This window comes from Carya illinoinensis, chromosome 14 (genome assembly GCF_018687715.1).
Source record: "Carya illinoinensis cultivar Pawnee chromosome 14, C.illinoinensisPawnee_v1, whole genome shotgun sequence".
Taxonomy (NCBI): Eukaryota; Viridiplantae; Streptophyta; class Magnoliopsida; order Fagales; family Juglandaceae; genus Carya; species Carya illinoinensis.
Window position 1 is genome coordinate 29,887,835 of NC_056765.1, and position 18,934 is coordinate 29,906,768.

At 35.7% G+C, this 18,934-nt stretch overlaps 3 protein-coding genes across 6 annotated transcripts; 1 reads left to right on the forward strand and 2 right to left on the reverse strand.

The window, feature by feature from the left end:
• The first annotated feature begins 1,719 nt into the window (after positions 1-1,719).
• On the forward strand, positions 1,720-6,216 carry LOC122294858. Its single transcript, XM_043103844.1, has 5 exons — positions 1,720-1,882; positions 2,559-2,873; positions 3,858-4,059; positions 5,440-5,668; positions 5,771-6,216. Exons 1-5 carry the CDS (start codon positions 1,784-1,786, stop codon positions 6,030-6,032), a joined length of 1,107 nt encoding a protein of 368 aa, XP_042959778.1. The 5' UTR covers positions 1,720-1,783; the 3' UTR covers positions 6,033-6,216.
• A 1,421-nt stretch (positions 6,217-7,637) lies between these two features.
• LOC122295012 (E3 ubiquitin-protein ligase BIG BROTHER-like) lies at positions 7,638-10,370 on the reverse strand. Of its 2 annotated transcripts, XM_043104019.1 has the most exons (7): positions 10,229-10,370; positions 9,810-10,003; positions 9,350-9,384; positions 9,195-9,239; positions 8,753-8,901; positions 8,316-8,424; positions 7,638-8,209 (listed from the first exon to the last, which is right to left on the reverse strand). In XM_043104019.1, the coding sequence occupies exons 3-7, from the start codon at positions 9,371-9,373 to the stop codon at positions 8,153-8,155; spliced, it is 384 nt and encodes a 127-aa protein (XP_042959953.1). In that variant the 5' UTR covers positions 9,374-9,384; positions 9,810-10,003; positions 10,229-10,370; the 3' UTR covers positions 7,638-8,152. The 2 variants fall into 2 exon arrangements, with proteins under 2 accessions (XP_042959953.1, XP_042959952.1); XM_043104018.1 differs by lacking the exons at positions 9,350-9,384; positions 9,810-10,003; positions 10,229-10,370 and having other exon boundaries at positions 9,195-9,339.
• Positions 10,371-12,871: 2,501 nt separating this feature from the next.
• On the reverse strand, positions 12,872-18,230 carry LOC122294339 (nuclear transcription factor Y subunit A-1-like). Of its 3 annotated transcripts, none has more exons than XM_043102978.1 (6): positions 17,917-18,226; positions 16,982-17,303; positions 16,671-16,786; positions 16,455-16,526; positions 14,247-14,411; positions 12,872-13,728 (listed from the first exon to the last, which is right to left on the reverse strand). In XM_043102978.1, the coding sequence occupies exons 2-6, from the start codon at positions 17,253-17,255 to the stop codon at positions 13,315-13,317; spliced, it is 1,041 nt and encodes a 346-aa protein (XP_042958912.1). In that variant the 5' UTR covers positions 17,256-17,303; positions 17,917-18,226; the 3' UTR covers positions 12,872-13,314. The 3 variants fall into 3 exon arrangements, with proteins under 3 accessions (XP_042958912.1, XP_042958913.1, XP_042958914.1); XM_043102979.1 differs by lacking the exon at positions 17,917-18,226 and adding an exon at positions 17,554-17,824; XM_043102980.1 differs by lacking the exon at positions 14,247-14,411 and having other exon boundaries at positions 17,917-18,230.
• Positions 18,231-18,934: the final 704 nt, after the last annotated feature.

Consider the following 18,934-nt stretch of genomic DNA (forward strand, 5'->3'; position numbering starts at 1 on the left):
ATCGGGGAGAGAGAAAGAAAGAAAGAAAAAAAAAAAGAAAAAGAAGAAAAAGAAAAAGAAAGGAAAAAGAAAAGAAGGGAAAAAGAAAAAAGGAAAAAGCGAAAAAAAGGAAAAGATGTGAAAAGAGATGAGGTCCAGTCCTCACTCCGGGAAAACGAAACAAACCGCCAAAAATATTAAAACCACAAAACAACTAAAAGAAATAAAACACAACCACAAATAAATTAAAAACCAATTTAAAACACAATAATTTAAAATAAATAAACCAATATATTAATTAAATTAAAAACAATCATTCAGTGAAAATACACGTAAAAGCGAGTCATCACATCTTGTTTATCAAGATGTTAAAAAAAGAGTATTGTTGTGGATCATCTTACACTTACTACTACATATTCCTCTTGATGTGTCACCAATACGTAGTGCCACATGGTTTATTAAAAACAAGAAAACAAAAAAAATTTATCAATTTTGTTACATAATAGTCACTTTTGTGTACTCCTTACACATTCTATTAATGTGACGAAATTCAGCATTTATTTATATTGGAAAAAGTGACGTAGTTAATCATATTAGTGGAGTGCGTAAAAAATACATAAAAGTAACTGCATATAGAATTTTTAAAAAATTATATTAAAACCAAATGGTGTTCGAAAATACAAAATAGGGAAGACTGGAATTCTAAATTTCCATTTTTTTGTGTTTATATTTTTATTTTTTTTAATAAATCATGTGACATAATTGTTCGAATAATTTCAAAATATGGGTTTTATTTAATTGCATATTTTGTGTTTTATATAAACGGGTTAGATATATAGCTTATAATGGTACTTTGGTTAAATCCAATATGTTAAGTGATCATTTGGGTTTTTGACACTTTAGTAGTATATGATTATATCTTATTTAATATGATAAATTACGTATGTAAGCTTGAAAGCTTAAAGATTTTATTCCAGAAATTTTCTAAACATTATTGGGATTTGAGTCTTTAATAGGAAAACTTCATAAGTTTTCTATATATATGAGGATAGATCTCTTCTCCTCTCATCTCCTCTCCATTCGTCAGATTTGAATACTAATATTTATGAAGTATCAAAGATTTGCTTTCAAGATGTTTTTTACAAGTATTTTTTTAAACTGTAATTTGATGATTGTGATTCTTATTCCTAATATGATTTATAATATTTGTAATAATAATATAATGACGTCACATCAAGATGGTCATATGAGTCGTAAATTTTAAGATGAACAAGTTGTTTTAGGTTGTTTGGGTGTTTAGAAATGTTGAGATATATTATAAATAATAATGAAAATGTAAGTGAAAAATAATAATAGAATATTAAATAGTAATAAAAAATAATTAATAATAGTAAAAAGTATGTAAAAAGTAATAATAATATAATAAGAGTAATGCTACTCATCATCCTAATTCTCATTATCCTCACATCATCTTATGATGTGTCATTAGATAATTGGATACTATTTATTATATTTTATTCGTGAACTTATCATCTAATAATATATCATAAAATGATGAGAAGATGATAAGAATTGAAATAATGAATTTTTTTTAAATAATAAATAATAATAAAGTATGTTAAGAAGATATCAACACACAAACACTTAAAAAAAAAAAAAAAAAAGACAAAGGGTTAAACTTAGAAGAATTATCGATGATGAGGCTTTGTTTTTACGGTACGGAAAGCGTGTCAGCAAAATTAGACCCACAATGTAACGGCCTTTTGCCTTCACGCGACACACAGACAGAAACAGACATACAGAGATGAAGAAATCCGGAGGCGCAGAGAAGAAGAGGGCGCGAAGATCTTCAGGAGCTATCCAGAACGGCTCCAGAGATCCCAACTTCGATACTCCTCCTAGGGTGTGCTCTCTCTCTCTCTCTCTCTCCCTCTCTCTCTCTCTCTCTCTCTAGCTGTGATCTAGGGTTTTATTTGTTGAGCTAGGTGATTGTGATCGGACAATCTTATTGTTTTTGAGTGGGCTTATATAATAGTTACAAATGTATCTGTGAAATTGTGAATGTAAAGGCTCAGCTAGATTTATCTCTGAAATTCGTTATACATGCATACATGTTGTATATATGTGTATATAAGCACTCATCCATGTATATACAGTTGTGTACCAGTACATGAGTCTCAGGGTCTAGACTTGTCGGTTTGTGCACCATAAAAAGGAAAGGTCTATGATTTCTGTACACTCAGTTGGTTTGCAGTTTAGTGGACAGAGGTTGGGATTGCTTAGGATGTAGCGACACCTCTTATTAATTGGTTTTCATGGGTCATATTTCGGTATATTTTAAGTTTTTTTTCGATGACCTGTTGATGGTGCATTGTTAACCGTTATATTATATAATTGCGGTCTTTTATACATTCTTCTAGGCTTGATGCGAATCTCTATCTAGTTATATATTCAGAGTTTTTTGCCACAAAAGGCGTGCTTTGCTGACCAAAATTTACTTCTGGTAATAATTTTATGGACTTATCCGTGTTGTTACCCTTGTTTTGTTCTGATTGCGATGCTATTATTTTTCTTTTCAGGGACAACCGGTCAAGCAGGATGCCTTTCAGTTGTTTGCTGAGAAGGTGAGAGACAATAAGGATCTGGTGTCTAGGTGGGCTGTTCTACAGGAGACACGTGTGGAGTACTTCAGAGGAAAAGATTTTGTTAGCTTCTTGAGAAATCATCCGGAGCTCAAAGATATTCTGGAAACGGATAAGAACTTAGATACTGATGACATAGCTAATGCTCTTTTAAGAAAGAATCTTTTAGTGCGTTGTGACCGTGTGGTGAAAACTGTTCGTCCTGGGAAGAAAAAGTTGTCTACTTGGCCAGCACACTTGGAGATTTTCCCTGTACGTAGTTCTTGTATTTAACATTCAAATGTTTTGTTGAGCCAAATGCTTTACAGTTAGACCTACGAGCTGCTTAAATTTTTTATCTTGCCTCATGCGTCACAGCTAGCTGCTTGCTTTATATATTGTGGGCACAAAACCATTATCTTCCCGATACTACGAAGCCACCACCACTTTTGGCCTGGTTAGTTGACTTCTTAGAGCCCGAACCTGTTTTACACACCAAGGCTTAGTAGTTCTATTATGTCTCTTTGTTTGCAATCACATAAAGTGACTAGTCAAGGCTTCAGTATATGGGGCCTGCATATTTTTTTTTTTTTTTCCCAAAGTTACATGATCTTGCACATTATTATCTGCCTATTTGCTGGCACAACATTTGGCATTGTGTTTGCTTGCTTTCATTTTGTATATTCTGATGGAATATTGCTTCCTTCCACAAGATTCTCGCTTGTGGTATCTAATTTGTTTTCTCGTGATCCCTAGGGGTTGGCTCAAGTGTTAAGGGGGCCTTGATCTCGGTGATATGTTCCCTCATGGTCAAGGTTCAAACCCTTGGGTGCAAACAATTTCTAGGGGCTGCATCCTATCCGTGAAAAGTTGATGATTTAACTGATCCGTGTGATGGGGATGTGTTAGATGCCCAGAGTTTATCTGGATGAAAGACATGTTGCATTTGCATGGTCTCTGGGATTCCTTGTCATCAGAAAATATGTTGTCTTGTAATGAATCTGCATTATCATAATAACCTTGTTAGTTTATAAAGATGGGAGCTTATGGGTGCAAATTGGACATTTGAGATGAATGTCAGAGAATAAAGGATTTTAGAAGGCCTTCCAAACATTTTTAATGTTCCTTTTTGAGTTTTGAGTGATATGGATATCATTTTGAAGCGTATCGCATCATGATTGTTGTCTGCTTTACTTTTTCTTGGAAGTTTGGAGCATGTTTCATGATCATGTATCAATTTTTTATTCTATTTTGCAGGAGCAAGTGTTTTCTGAAAATGATGCCTTTTTTGCATGGACATTTGTGAAACGCCGTCCGCTTTGGCAGACTCTTCTCTCATTTTTCTGGCCCGTGTTGACTCTTGCAATTTGCTTATTTCCTGTGTATCCCCATCAGTGCAAGCTGCTAATACTCTACTCATGTGCAGGAGTCTTGCTACTTATCCTATCACTACTTTCGCGTAAGTTCTTCTCTGTTAATATATCTTACATTTTTGTCCATGTAGCTTGGGTTGTTCCTAGAACATTGTTGAAGTGTTGCCTACTATTGTGAAGTGAACCATTTATCATTTTATATTGAACCAACCTTTCACTATGGCTGCTGCTAATGCTGCTGATTGAGTATTATGCATATCTGTCATCTTTAGACAACCAGCATACATATTGTATTTTTTAGTATATTTTTATCTTTATTTTAATAATCCTGTAATTATAAAAAAACACATAAATTGGGATGGAGGAAGTTATGTTTTGTTAAATGCTGACTTCATTAAGGCGCTTGTTATGCTCATAAACTTCAACCTGTTTTAACCTTTGGAAGCTTAATTACTTGAATTAAAGGTGCTTTAGGTGCAAGTAGCTGTCCTGGAAGAATGTTTTCAACAATATGGTGATGATGTGGGAGGTATCTGGATAGGTTTATGGGTCATGCGGTAAACTCTTTTTGAGATGATTTGGATTGTGAATAGGAATTGCTTTATGGTGTTGATTGCACTTTTCCAATTTGTATCATCATCACTTAATGCTGAATTGGTTCCACTTGCTACCTTTCTATTTGAATTTGTGTATGTCTTAGACTATTTTCTATCTATAAAAAAAAAGTATGTCTTAGACTATTTTCTATCATCTTGTGGGTTTCCTTTTTCTCCTCTGTCTCTCTCACTCCCCCTAGGAGATTAATTCAGCTTTTCTGTGGTAGATGATGCTTTCCACCCGTCTATCTACAAGCAGTGCAGTCACCTCGTTACAGGCTTTAAGAGTTGCGTAATATGTGCCTTTTTCCTGAATTCAGAGACAAACCCTAATGCATCATCTACTTTTCTACCTGGAATTGCAAACACTATAAAAGAGATGTTATGTCGTAGGGACACCTTTTATTTTCAAAGATGTCTTGAAATCTAAGAAAGCATTTTCCAAGTATTTTCACATCAATTTGCGTCGAATCTAAGGAGTATTGCAACTAATCTTATGAGTGAACTTTGAGCTTTATATTATGTTATTTTGGTTTTCTACACCCTTATGTAGCATCCTTACGAAATGGGGAACCTCTTAGGACAGGCCTAAACAGGTCTGTAAAGAGCCTACAAATTAGGGCTGATGTGGGAAAACTGCTGGCACTCCCTCAAGATATAAGCCATAGTTTGACCTCATCCCCACCGGCAGTGTAGTGGTATTAAGTTGGTGGTCAGAGCGAAATCTTTTCTCATTTGCTGGACTCTAGGGTGATTTTGAGTAACTTTTTTCTGTTTTGTTTACTCGGTATGCTGTTTGATTACTGTGGAGCTTGACAGTTTGTTGTGCTTTTCTACTGGATATCATCGAGATTTCTTTCTAATTTGCAGTGAGAGCAACTATGTTTGGTGCTCTTTATATTGTAATTGGAAAGCGTGTTTGGTTCTTCCCTAACATCCTTGCCGAGGAAGCGACATTGAGGGAATTATTTCGTTTCTGGCCGAAGAAAGATGAGGAAGAGCGACCCAAATGGACGACAAGGCTTTTCTATGCAATTGTAGCTGTGCTGGTCATATTGCTGCTGAGGCATCATGCTCCTGATGAGGCTGCTAGAGCAAGGTTAGTTCTGAATATCAAAACCTAGTTTGCATTGATAGAAAACTACTCCTCTGCCTTGCTTCTTTGCATTGGTGTGAAGTATCAATTCAACCGATCTTTCAGGTATCAAAAGCGGGTATCTAACATAATTGATGATGTTCTCGAGTGGTCTCCGAGATTGGCCCTCTCTGGAATGATGGATAAGCAGCAAACCGTTATGAATGCCACAGAACCAAATGATAGTTCCCCAGATGCCAGCCAAAGTACAGAGGAAATGTCTCCATCCGACATCATAAGTGAAGAAACCACCTCAGACCAAAATGAGGCAGAAGCTTTTGAACACCTAGACGATGCTGATCAACATAAACGAGATGATCATAAATGATGTAGATCGTGTAGTGCTTAGTGACCTAAATATCGCATTGCCTGGTTTTTGTTCTTCCCTTTTTGGATTTTGTTTTATGATTTTGAGTGTAAAACCCTTTGTATCAAACAATCCCAATAAAACAGCTTGTTTCATAGTCACTTTTTAATGGCATTATAGAAAATCGTAATGCTCTTATATTTTAGTAGCTTGTACGATTTGTTCTAATGATATTGCTAAATGCTCTGGAACAAGACCACTTTGTACATCAATCTTGGATCTGTATGCACGGAACACACACACACACACACACACACACACACACACACACACTACACTACACTAGAGTGATGAAGTCATGCCCTTGGCCATGTTGAAGAGTCCATGAATTGTTTGCTTTATTTAATGATCGAAGTGCTCTTTAAACATCGTGAAATCTGGAACAATTAATGGTTGTTTCTGAATTGAAAGTGATTTTGGTTATAAAGTAATGGCTTCTGGTCACATGGTTTCTTAATTGATATGTTGATACATGCTTATGTGCTACGAAAGCCAAAGAGACAAGTAAAGGAAAATCAATAGTCGCTAAAAGATGAAAAATCTTTTTTTGTCTTCTCTCTCTATTGAATTAGTCATAAAAGGTATGAATCATTTCATCTTCAAATATTTCTTTTTTGTCTACATCTTAGGGTTGTGATCTTAATTTGATTGGATATTTGGATATATGCCCCCTTCTTCGCATTTGGTTGAGTTGTAAGAGAAGGGCCTCCCTTGTCCCTTGGTGGGTAGATCTCCTTCAATGCATAGTGGGACGTACTGCATTTGAATGAGTTTTTCTGCATGAAAAAGAAGATTCTTCCTTATATATGGGTGGGTGGAGATTACATTTTGTGCATTTAAACTAAAAATGATCAATACAATCCATGAAAATTGGATAGTCTGGCATTCAGCTAGTACATGTGCTCTTCGAATGACCATACAAACTCCTCACTGTCTTGGCATATGAGGCCATAATCAAAGAATGCTTTGTGTATCCTGGTGGTAGAGATGCCCATGGAACGAGAGGTCGAAACGCAAATCCAAGTCAAGCGTGTGGAAAGAGCTGATCTTGCAACAAGCTCAGAGCGAGCTCAAATTATCATTCCAATCTACAACACTGCTAACCTTCTGATAGTACTTCTCAAAGATCTCTCCCTTCACATGCTTCTCGGATTTACCTTTCGACTTCAGGTTCCATAGACAACTTTAGCATGATGCACAAACATTCTTTGATCGCGACAACATAAGTGATTGTGGATTGAATTATGTTGTGTAGAGAGACTTTGGATTGCAAGGTAAGGGTTTTAATGATTGAACTCAGGTTGAGCTCTCCCAATACTCGTTTGAATTTTTTTCCCATTACTCTTATTTGTTTCCTTGCTAATGACGACAAACCTCACAAATTTCTTTTGAGTGGAGAGATACCAAAACCTCTTTATATATAGAGTACTGCCAGAGTGACTCTGCCATTTAGAGTCATAACTTATTGACTCTTCAACTTCCTCTAAAATTTCACATCCATTATGAATTCAATGGTTTTGAAACCAAAAAAGCATGATTTGAAAAGAAAACCTAAAAAGACACCCATTAGGAATGCAAAGGCTCGACTGAGTTTGTGCCTTCATAAAAAATAAAAATATAAGTTGTATTGATACCCCTATTGCTTGCTCAGTATGTACAAATATGCCTACACTTTTCTAAAGCATTGGCTTGAACTCTGATGAAATCATCAATTTCAAAAACGCCAATGATAGTTTTGTTCAACTGATGTCGTTAATTTGCTTTCCTTGTTGTAAAGAATCCCTTAATTACTCTGAGCTATGCACTAAACCAGTCGACAAAGTTGAATATATGATCATAAGGCTAGCTAGGACAAAAAATGGGCATCAGCATAGGAGGAATCATTCAAACTAGCTATAATCATCTGGTATATCATTTACAACCCCAAAAATTCTCTTGTTATATAAGCTGTGCTGCTAGAAGAAGCGGAAGAATGTTTTTCTAATTTGTTTGGAAAATTAGGATCTGCAGAAGATTGACATAAAAGGTGGTTTGGAAAAATGCTCGGTACTTCTTCAAGCCCCCTCTGTACTTCCCAGTGATCATGCCTTGTCTTTTGACACATCAAAGAACACCTTAGTCTGACATAGGGGACACGCCTGAGAAAATAAAGAAGATCTGTCGTGTTAAAATTCGAGTTTGCAGCTAAAATAAAAGAGTGCTAAATGTTTTCTTGTTTTCATCTTGAAAATCTGAGCAGCATACCTTATTGATGTTGAGCCATTTGGTTCCACAAGTAGCATGGTAGACATGTTTGCATGGAAGTGTCATCTGTTGTTCACCTCTTTTATATTCCATCTGGCAAATCACACATCTATACAGGAGCCGAAATGAACCAAATTACGAGTCTGCAGACATGCATGCAATTGATGATTCTATGACATTTAATGATGCAAAGCTCACTCGAGGCCACTGGTAATGCTTTGTTCCAAACTGTACCGCATGAACTAGTGGCTTAGGACATTTCAACAATGACCAAAATGCCAAGTTTCATTAAAAAAATGACCAAAAATAATCATATCTTATAACGTGAAATGGCAAGAATCGAGATTTCCAAAAGCTGAAAAGATTTCAGTTGGTTACAAGGAGACAGATATCACAAGCGCTGCATAAAAAATACAGCTCACAAGCCCAGTTGTTACCTCTCATCTCCAGACTCCTTTCCTAACATGAAATCACATTGAAATTGGGAGCAAAGAAATCTTTCTTGAGAAAGACCTCGACTTTGAGTTTCATCTTCCCTTGCATAAAGATCTCGACTTTGAGTATCAACTTCACCTGTTTCCAGAAGCTGAAAATCTCAAATATATACAAGTCAATAGTTTTCAATTATCATCCATGTTAATGGTAATAGTTTCAATTCTTATACATTTGTTGCAAATCTAAAGCTTTGAACATGTTAATTGCCAGTTTTTAGCATCTTAGAACTCCCAAAAAGTAGAAGCTACTCGACTTTGTCTCACTTTATATGAAGTAAGAACCGAAATAGACACATATACTCATAAACAAATATTAAAGTGGATATTCAAACCATCAAGACGTGCAGCAATGCTAACAGAAAAAGTGAGACTCTCATGTACTAACCGTATTGAGCATAGAATCAAGAGTGGGGTTTTCTTGACGAAGGACCTGTAAATTTCCAGGGGAAACTTGAAGAAATGTATCAGAGTCTGTTCGTATAATTACAGAGTTAATTAGTTTCATATTTTTTTTGCATTTAAATTATAAAAGCAACAAACCTGATTAATAGGAGAAGCAAGCATTCTCTGTGGTCCTACAAAACAAGGGAAGAGAGAAATAAGTTGGTGAATTCCAAATAAATACTATGGCAGTAGAAGAAAATAACATCAGCCGAAAGAAAGGATCATGAAAACATCCAAGCAACCACTGCATAAATCCGTGAAGGTTTGAACCAATCGAAATGATAACATGTGAAGTGTGCACAAGAAATATAGCAATGTATACTATCAAGCAGTGAAGTATCTGTGGTGCAGTTCTTAAGAATTTTGACAAGCTTGTTTATTTCAATTCAATTGACTTTTGTGTTCTTTGGTTTAGAAGGGGAAAGACAGTGGATGATGATTCTCTGTTGATTAGGCCATATGAAAGGAAACAATTAAATTGCTTTAGACACAAGAATGATTATTGCAGGATGTAGCTCAAGTGGTATTTTCTCAGTTTCTTTTATTCTCTTCCTACCTCTTCAGCCAGTAAGAACAACTATGCAGTAATTGTTATGGCTGATTCTCACTCTCTATGTGCAAGCGCATTGTAATAGTGACTGCATTTTCTTCCATTTCTGCATCTACTTCAGCTCTCTGCCGGTTCATCATTGATGTAGAAGACCTCATATTTTCGCTGACTAGTACTCTACATTCCTCATCATCATTGTCCTGCACATGCACATCCGAACAAATTTAGTCTCACAAACTGAAATAGCTTGATGCAATACATCAATCGTGTTATATCTAGTCTCATGATCAGAGTACCTGATCATCTGAAGAACAAATAGAAACAGATTCAAGTAGAAAAAGTCGAACTCTATCAAGCTGATGATGAGGTTGTCTATTAGCATCATGCTAACTAGTAAACACCAAATCCTTCCACAAAAATTTTACCTTTCTGCTGAAATATTGTGCTTCTTTCCATCTGACCACACGCTGCTATATATATTTAGATCTCTGTGCTTTTTGGCAGACTATGTTTCAATCCATTACGTAAAGGGGGGAGGGGGGGAGATGTATTTATCCGTAGCAGAGTTCTATTTTGGTAGGAAACATAAGGCAATCATTCTTCAAGATGTATTATACTGTATGGAGACATGAATAATTCTAGATACATTTCTAGGATGTGCAATTCAGTACAAACTCAATTTACTCTCTTTTAAAAAAAGTAAGATTCATCATTAGAAAATGAATATTTTATGTTATCCAAATTTACCTACTTTTTAAAAATGGAATATGCGAGATTTGCATAATAGAATCGTGCTTCTTCTATCCTAATTTATCGTATTTTAAACAAATAAAAATCCCCTTCTTATAAAAAACTATTAGATCATATTATCAATTTATAAGCTAATTGACCCTACTCTGCACGGTATTTACACACTTCACGACTGTATGTAGCATTACTCAAAACAAATTACACTAAAAAAATAATTAAAAAAAACAAATTCCAATGTGTTTTCACTAAAGGTAAAATATAAATCTGTAAAATTAAATTTAAGAAATCTTATTGAATTAATAAAAAAATAAAATTAATTCAATAAGATTTAATAAAATGTTTGAATTTGTTTCACAAACTAAGGAATTGATCGTAACAATAAAAGGTTTGAATTTCAAGACTGAGCCTTATAAATTTTCAAAATTCATATCAATACCTATAAAAGTTAATTTTAGAAATGTTGTATTTGTGATAAACTATACGAATTTGATTATAAAATAAATTAGTTATAGTTGTAACCGACAAATATAACAGTAGGAACATAATTATATCTTATATTTTCAAATATTTTAGATATTTTCACTGTAAAGTTAAAAAAATAAAAATAATAAATACAAAGTTATACTAATTTAGATAAATAATAAATTAGAAGTTATACCGAGTTTTTATGAATTTATACAGATCCTGAGGTTTGTAGGAGTTGAGCTCAATCTAATTCATGGATAGCGATAGCTTTGGGACCATCAATTAGGGGTGTAAAAATTGAAAAATGCGATCAAACTGGAATGAACCGGTAGATTTGGTCCAGTTTATAATCGGTTCGGTTCAAAATGAGTTTATAGTTGGTCTAGTTTGATAGATTTGGTATTGATTTTTATATTTTAAAAATCGGTTTGAACTCAACCGGAACGGTATATATATATATAAATTTTTTTATATTATATTATATGTTAAAAAGTAATTCTATATACAACCATGAAGTATGTGAATGTTGCGTAATTATTTTGAAAAATAATTGGATTCACTATTAAAAATTAATTATTATTATTTTTTCCATGTAGTTTCCATATTTTATTCATTTTTTTTAAATGATTATGCAGTGATATCCATGACCAGATATATACAAGGATATCTCCATATCACTCATTTGGAGCTCTAGCAGTATACTATTGGACTGATTTGGATTTCATTGTTGTTGATACTTTTTACAAATAAATATCTAAGAGATAACATTCTGTCTAAGCAACGATTCAACCTCTCCCTTCATAGAAAGTGAGGATTCAATTTCAACAGATACAACCGTTTAAGAGATAAAATCATTTTTTATTTTTACTATACAAAAAAGAAAACAAGAACGAAAAATGATGGATTACAACTTAGACCAACTCCGATAGGCTTTGGCAGCACGTGAAGGCAACAAACTTGTTTTTTTTCAACTGCAAAAGTAAGATCTGAAAGATCTGGTAGTGGCAATTCTGGTGATTCGATGTGTGGTTAGAAGAGGTGGCACGTGAGGACCACGTGCGGTGATTTAGCAAAACTACCACTATCCTCCAAACGATTTGCAGTCTGAGATTCTTGTGCTGCCTATGTTTCTAGAGAGTTGCCGGAAAACTATAGATCTAACTTTTTCAACCTTGAATAAAGATAAATAAACTAAAAAATGAGGGAAGAAGTAAAATTAATGTCACTAATAAGTTATACACTACTTATACTATACTTGTATAATTATATATTAATGAATTAGTAATTGTTAATAATAAGTATTAAATTCTAATAATTAAATTTAGTACTTAAAAAATTATAATACTAAACTTATGTAGTGTGACAAAATGTAAAGCGGAAAAACTAAATTGTACTGAAATTGAAAAAAATCAAAAGTTTCTATTTAAATAATGTATTGGTTTATATCGATTCTTAAATTTTCAAAACTGTTGTGTTTCGAATCGGTTATAGACTGTCTAAAATTAAACCAAACTGTTTATACCCCTACTAACAATGACAGCAAATAGATTTTATACTAGAAACAGGTGATCAAAAAAAATTAATGTCAAATACACTTTTCATATTTATTTTACAATTTGCATCAAAATACCTAGCTTGTTTGACAACCAAAGGTGTCCTTTCACAAAACCTAATATCAAACAAATTCTTAAAATTTTCAAATATTTTTCAAACATAACTGTAGAAAATATCAGCAAATGAGCAAATTAAAGTCCAGTTTAATTCGTACCACATTACCTACTAAACTACAGTCACCAACTGAAACACAGCCGCCACTCCTGAGGCAAAAAATGTTGGCTTCGAAAGACAAAATATAGTGTTGGATCAACAATTTCATCCACAAGTCAATCAAAATCAATGTTTGAAAAGCTTAATGTTTCGCACAGTTCAAATCCTATGAAATGATCAACATCAACAACACAAAGATCATCAAGCCTCCTATCTAATTAACAACATGGTTTGTACATTAACCCAGAGTTTAAAAGGCAAACTTTGAGTCGGCTAATTAATCTCTACCTTTGTACAAAGAGCAAAAATGGAAGAAGGGGCTGAAATAAACTGGAAACCTTTTAAGCGTTCAACTTCTCCACTCTTCATCCATGTCACATGCACAATATTAAAGCCAAGAATGATTTGCCGCCTGGCATACAAATTGCCAAGAATGCTCTCCGTAAACAGATTCACAGGGACTTCATCCCGTTCCATCAGGGTGGGGTCCATCCACAATTCTGGAACCCAACTCCATCCCCACAGGAGTTCATTGTATTGCAAGACGCCTCTGTGAGGCCTGGTTAGAAGAGATGCTTCCCCATTGCTGGCCTGAACAGTCTCCTTCCTCACCTCTTCCGCCCGTATGCAGATATGATGAGCCAGGTAAGACCTCATGATTTTGGTAGTGGTTGCCACCATTTACATAATTCTGAGCTTCAGATGCATCTTGCCTCCCTTCCGGTTGCCCATGAGAGGAATTCCATGTTTCAGCAGAGTCAGTCAGCAAGGGTTCAGAACCAGACGAACTTGCAGACTGTGATGAGAGAGCTGGCCCAGAAGCAGTGCCCTTTTCGTTGGCTTCATGGTTCGCAGCATCATCATTACTTTTCTTAGCAAAACGTCCTCCACTTCCCCTGGCCCTTCTCATAGCATGCTGGTGTCGAGACTCATGAAGATAAGGCTGTAGAAGATTGGGAAATTAAACAAGGTACCATATAGATGGAGCTCAAATTCTGCACATCCTAATACATTTTACTCCATAACCATGGAAACTCCAATTGCACAGAGCAATACATGTAGTCGCCAACAGTCTTAACGGTTTCAAGTTAAACTTAATTGTCTCAATAAAAAATTTATCATACATATGTACTTACAAAAACCAAAGCATGCATCTTATATTGAAAGTCCGGTAATATGAAAGATGTACTTCCCTTTTCATCCCTCCATTTGAAATGTGTGCCCATATGGAAAGTTCAAAGCACCAATAATACAAGAAGGATTTTGGGAGAACATATCAAAAGACATGTTATCAGAGAAAAAGAAATGCCCCTCCTTATGTAGCATATTTATTTCTTGTTATTTAAGATACTTATTACGAGATGGAAGTAATATCAACTAAAGAAGTATAACATCAAATATTTCAAGCTGAAGCAGAAATTTTATACCTAACAACTAAATTAAGGCACTGATTCATTCTACCTTTCTAACTTTTATCAACTTCTTTTCAAGCTCGGCCTTCGCACGTGCCTGTCTCCGCCTCAGAATACCTTGGTATTGTTTGGCATTCACATAGACAGGCTCTTGTGCCATCTCGAGAGGTAAAGGCATTCTGGCATGAGGCATTCCAAGAAAAGGAGGATAGCCCTGACCATGACAAGTACATGTCAGACCATTCCATATTCTAGCAAATTAGTCATGAGAAATATTTGTTTCATGTAAAACAAGAGTCATTTCTGTGAAGTTTGTAACCCCACCAAAAGGAAAGCTACATCAATTGACTAAAAACAAACAACCTTCTAGCACATAAAATTATTTCTATTATCATTATCACTGTTGTTACAGCACAAGCATAATGAAAAATTGCTCCTCAATAAAAAGGAAACAAAAATCATGGAAGGCCAGAAATGAGAAATACTTTGCATATACTTTCTCATTGCTGCTAAGCCAACCATAGATTGGCAGACAAATAAAGTGACAAAGAAAACCACCAATGAAGACATCTAGTGCTTCGGGCAGGCTGAGTATCTAAATTAGTGCCAAATTCTTGGATGATGGCAGGTTATCATCTAGGAATTTACCCAGGTTGAGTATCATGACAAACTAACAGAAAATTTCATCGAACACTGATGACACCAGGATAATTGGCTCCCCTTGGGCCCAAATAAGATCATGATCACCGTCTCCATTGCATTTTCCCCAACCGAAGGCATTGAACAGTGTACTTCATGATCTGCCACCATTCCATCCCAGGCCCAGTTTTTTTAATTTTTTTTATAACATAGTTCTGTTCATACCGACTCTGCCTAAGTCCAGATGACTTGACTTTTTATTCAAGAAAAGAGGACTCACAACAATCAGAAACTTTAAAATCCTGTGAATGGTTAAAATGCAAGGCCTTCAATTTGTAACCAAGTATGCAGGTGTGAATAAAAAATGACCATTTCCAACCCAATTAATCCCAGCCCCCGCTCCCCCAATATATTTATATAAGAAACCTTTTTTCTTTTTTTTTTAAAAAAAAAAGGTCAAAAAGGCAATGAAAAGAAGTACTGTAAATTGGTAAAACAACAATTTAAACTCATGCATCCCACATGATCAAACAGAAAAGTGTTATGCTTGGATTGAATGTATGTTCGAAGTTCACTTACAGATCCACCCAGTGGATATGTGGCCAAAGATTTTAGACAAATGACTTACTGATCATGAAGTTCCAGCACAGTAAATATCATAAGCCGTGGATCAAAGAATTACGTGTCAAAATTCTTATCCCAAGAGACAATCCATGGCCCTGTTAGGTCAATATTCCGTAAGAAGATACTACTGGATCACATAATTAGCTTTTGCTCCGACTATCGACCTTCTACAGTTGCCCAATGCATGGAAAGAACAAGATGTGGTATTTTCTTATCAATTCTAATTCCAATAGATGAAAGTATATCTTCTAAATTCCCCAACCCAACCCCAAGGGGTTAGCCCAAGTGGTGAAGGCCTTGGTCTTGGGGTCTCATTCCCTTCAAGGTCCAAGGTTCAACACCTCATGGGTGCAAACAATCCTTTGGGGCCACACCCCCTGGTGAAAAGCCAGCGATTTAACCAGTTCTGTGTAGGGAAACTTCTGAGGGTGCGGTGTACGGGACCGGGGTTTATTCTGCAGGTGTGGGTCCAAAGGGCCCTGCCTTGGAGAGGTTCCCTGACATCAAAAAAAAAAAAAAAAAAAAATTCCCCAACCCAAAGTATTAGCCAAAGGATCCTCAGTCAGAATCATACTCTGACCTCAGTTCACGTATGATAAAAAGTCAGAACACCATCTTACATTCTAACCACTATCTATCTTAATTCCGATTACACACCCAAAGCTTAAAACCTGACACTAAAGTAGAGACAACAACAAGAAAAGAACCAGAGGATACCTCTTTATTGCAGTTTGATTGGATGCCATAAAGTCTGAGAGATGAAAATTACTCCCATATTTGAAGCACTTTAGCAAGAAGATAAGTATCGAGTTTTCAAAAATCAAACCATTGAATGTAAAATAACTTAAATAGCAGTCAACTTTAGAAGAAATATTTAGTCCTTGCAACATAAGATACCTCTTGAGAGCATCATCTCATAAAAGCAAAAATTAAAAGGACGGTTGACAACCATGAAGACAACAGCCAATCACGTATAATCACAAGAGTAACTTACATAAGGCTGATGCCCATACGCTGTCAACATTCCCCCATGATATGGATCCTGATATGGATTTGATGCACATGCCTGCAAAAGAATTGAAACAAAGTTAGGAATCCCTTCATCTCCAATATCGCACAAGTTTGAGCTGTCTAGTTTTATACGTTAAACAGGAACTTAAGCCCAAAAGGAATCTTTTTGGCGGGTGGGTTCAAAAGGAAACACGCTTACAATTGAGTGGCCAACAAGTTCAAGCTGCGCAGGTTGTGTGAGGCATTCATTACGCATAGATGGCGCAGTTGATGCAACATGCTGCATATTTTGGTAGTGTTGTCCATAATTTCTGGCTAAAAATAGGAAATAAAGCTGTTGTTTAATATCTTGAAGAACTTGTATACTCCAAGGAGGGCAGGAATTGGAGATCTCAATAAGTGTCAAGCTCATACATAAGCGAGAAAATCATTTTTGTTTATTAAAAACATTCGTTAATATAAATTCTGTCTTACAATATTAAACTTTCTTAGTGTCACAATTTGAAGCACCTGATCGTGAAGATGCAGTATTTTGTGATTCTTTGGTGGCATCGCCACCTTCCTCATTCGGTTCATTATTTGACAGTGATTGACCATCGTTAGAATCTGAACCAGCATCTGGGCATTCCAACGAAGACGAATTGGATACATTCCCCCCTGTCACAGAAGGGGAGATGGGATTGTATCCAATATTACGCCACCAAGGTTCAGTATAGACAGCTGGTGGCTGAGTGGCATGTGAACGAGGGTCTAGTTGATTTGGCTTTTCAGACTTCTGCTGCATTCCTTCTAATTCCTTATAAAAGTGTAGGTGCCTTTATTCCCAGTACAACTGTAGATAGAAAATAGTCCCAAGTCAGTAAAATGGGTCCGGAGGGAGTTTTTACATCAACAAGCACACGAAACCAATATACAGAAAACGGGATCTTAATTAATCTATATGGCCATCCAGTAAAAAAGAAAACTCCTTTAGCAAAGACCCTAAAATTTTTTTCCCTGTACCCTTTAAAAAAGACTTCTGATATATATAAATATATATAATTTTACCAAATCCTAACACAAAAACAGCACCACGAATCAACCTCACACATCAAGTTCAATTTCTTCGATTCCCAGTCACATGAACTCGTGTTGGTTCCCAGAAAAAATACGCTTCAAATTCTCAAATCCCCCCATTTCCAAAAACAGAGCAAAGCCCAAAGTCCCACATGCAAACAACCTCTAGCTTTCAATTTGATACTTCCATTCCAAATTCCTCAAAAACCCATCATAAATTCCTCAAAAAGAAACAAAATCAGATGAAAAAAAATGAAAATTCTCAATTAAAATCTCAGATTCTTGAAACCCTAAAAACCAAACCCCTAATAGAAGAACTCAATTGCATAAAATAAGGAGTCAAGAAATTAAAATCCCTAACTAATTAGAGGGAGAATTGGAGAACTTACTTGCTCCTAAACCCTAGAATTTAGGTCCCGGAGAAAATCCGAAAGGGGTCAATCTAATTTCTATGCACCCTGCCTCCCTCACACTGAAGCAGCTTTACAAGGGCACTGATTGCGTCACCAACGCGGTCCCACGTCGGGTAAAACTGCTTATAGTTCCGCCACGTGGAGGAATAGTGACACGGTGCTTACCGATCCGGTTTTCCGTTTCGTCTGCGGGTCGCGACTGGCGTGGAATTGAGGAGAAACGGTGAGAGCTGGTTACCGGTTGAAATCAAGGGCGCAGGAAAGTTCGAGCCCTCATGGGTGAAGTTAGCAGAGGCTTTTGGAAGCAGTAAAAAACACTAGCGCCAGAAAATAATAACAATAATAAATATTAAATTTGAGACCCCACGTGATACGCACTTGACGGGCTAAGCCCGGTAAACGCGTGGCTCTTCTGTGGGACCACTCCAGTAGGGACATGACAGCAGGATAATACACGTGTCTCATTGCATTTTGTTTTTCGTTTTTTTTTCCCAAAAAATTTTACCTCATTCTTCGAATCTTCTTACCCGCAGGTGAGGTTAAACCTTAAAAATAAAAAAAATAATTAAAAAAAAAAAAAAAAAATGGATAGATCAACGCATCTTCAATAGCTCGTAGGAAGCTGGGGAATGCTGCTGAATTTATAGAAGTTATGGCTGTGTTAAGAGGTTTATAGATTTGCTCTTGGTGGAAAATTTTCAAGCTAATAATGGAAACCGATTCTCTTAGTGAAAGTTTTGAGCTCTTCTTCTGATTTCTTTACCCATTTTGCTTATATTCATGATGATATTAGAAGATTGATTCAGAACTTTCAGGATGTGACCTTCTTGCATGTTAATAGGTAGGAAAACAAGGTTGCTCATATTTTAGCAAGATTTGCATGACATGTAGAGGATATTGTTATGTGGTGGGATTGTTGTCATTCTTTTATTTCTCAAGCAGTTTGGCTTAAAAGACAATTTCTTGTAAGGACTTGATTTAATGAATGAGATTT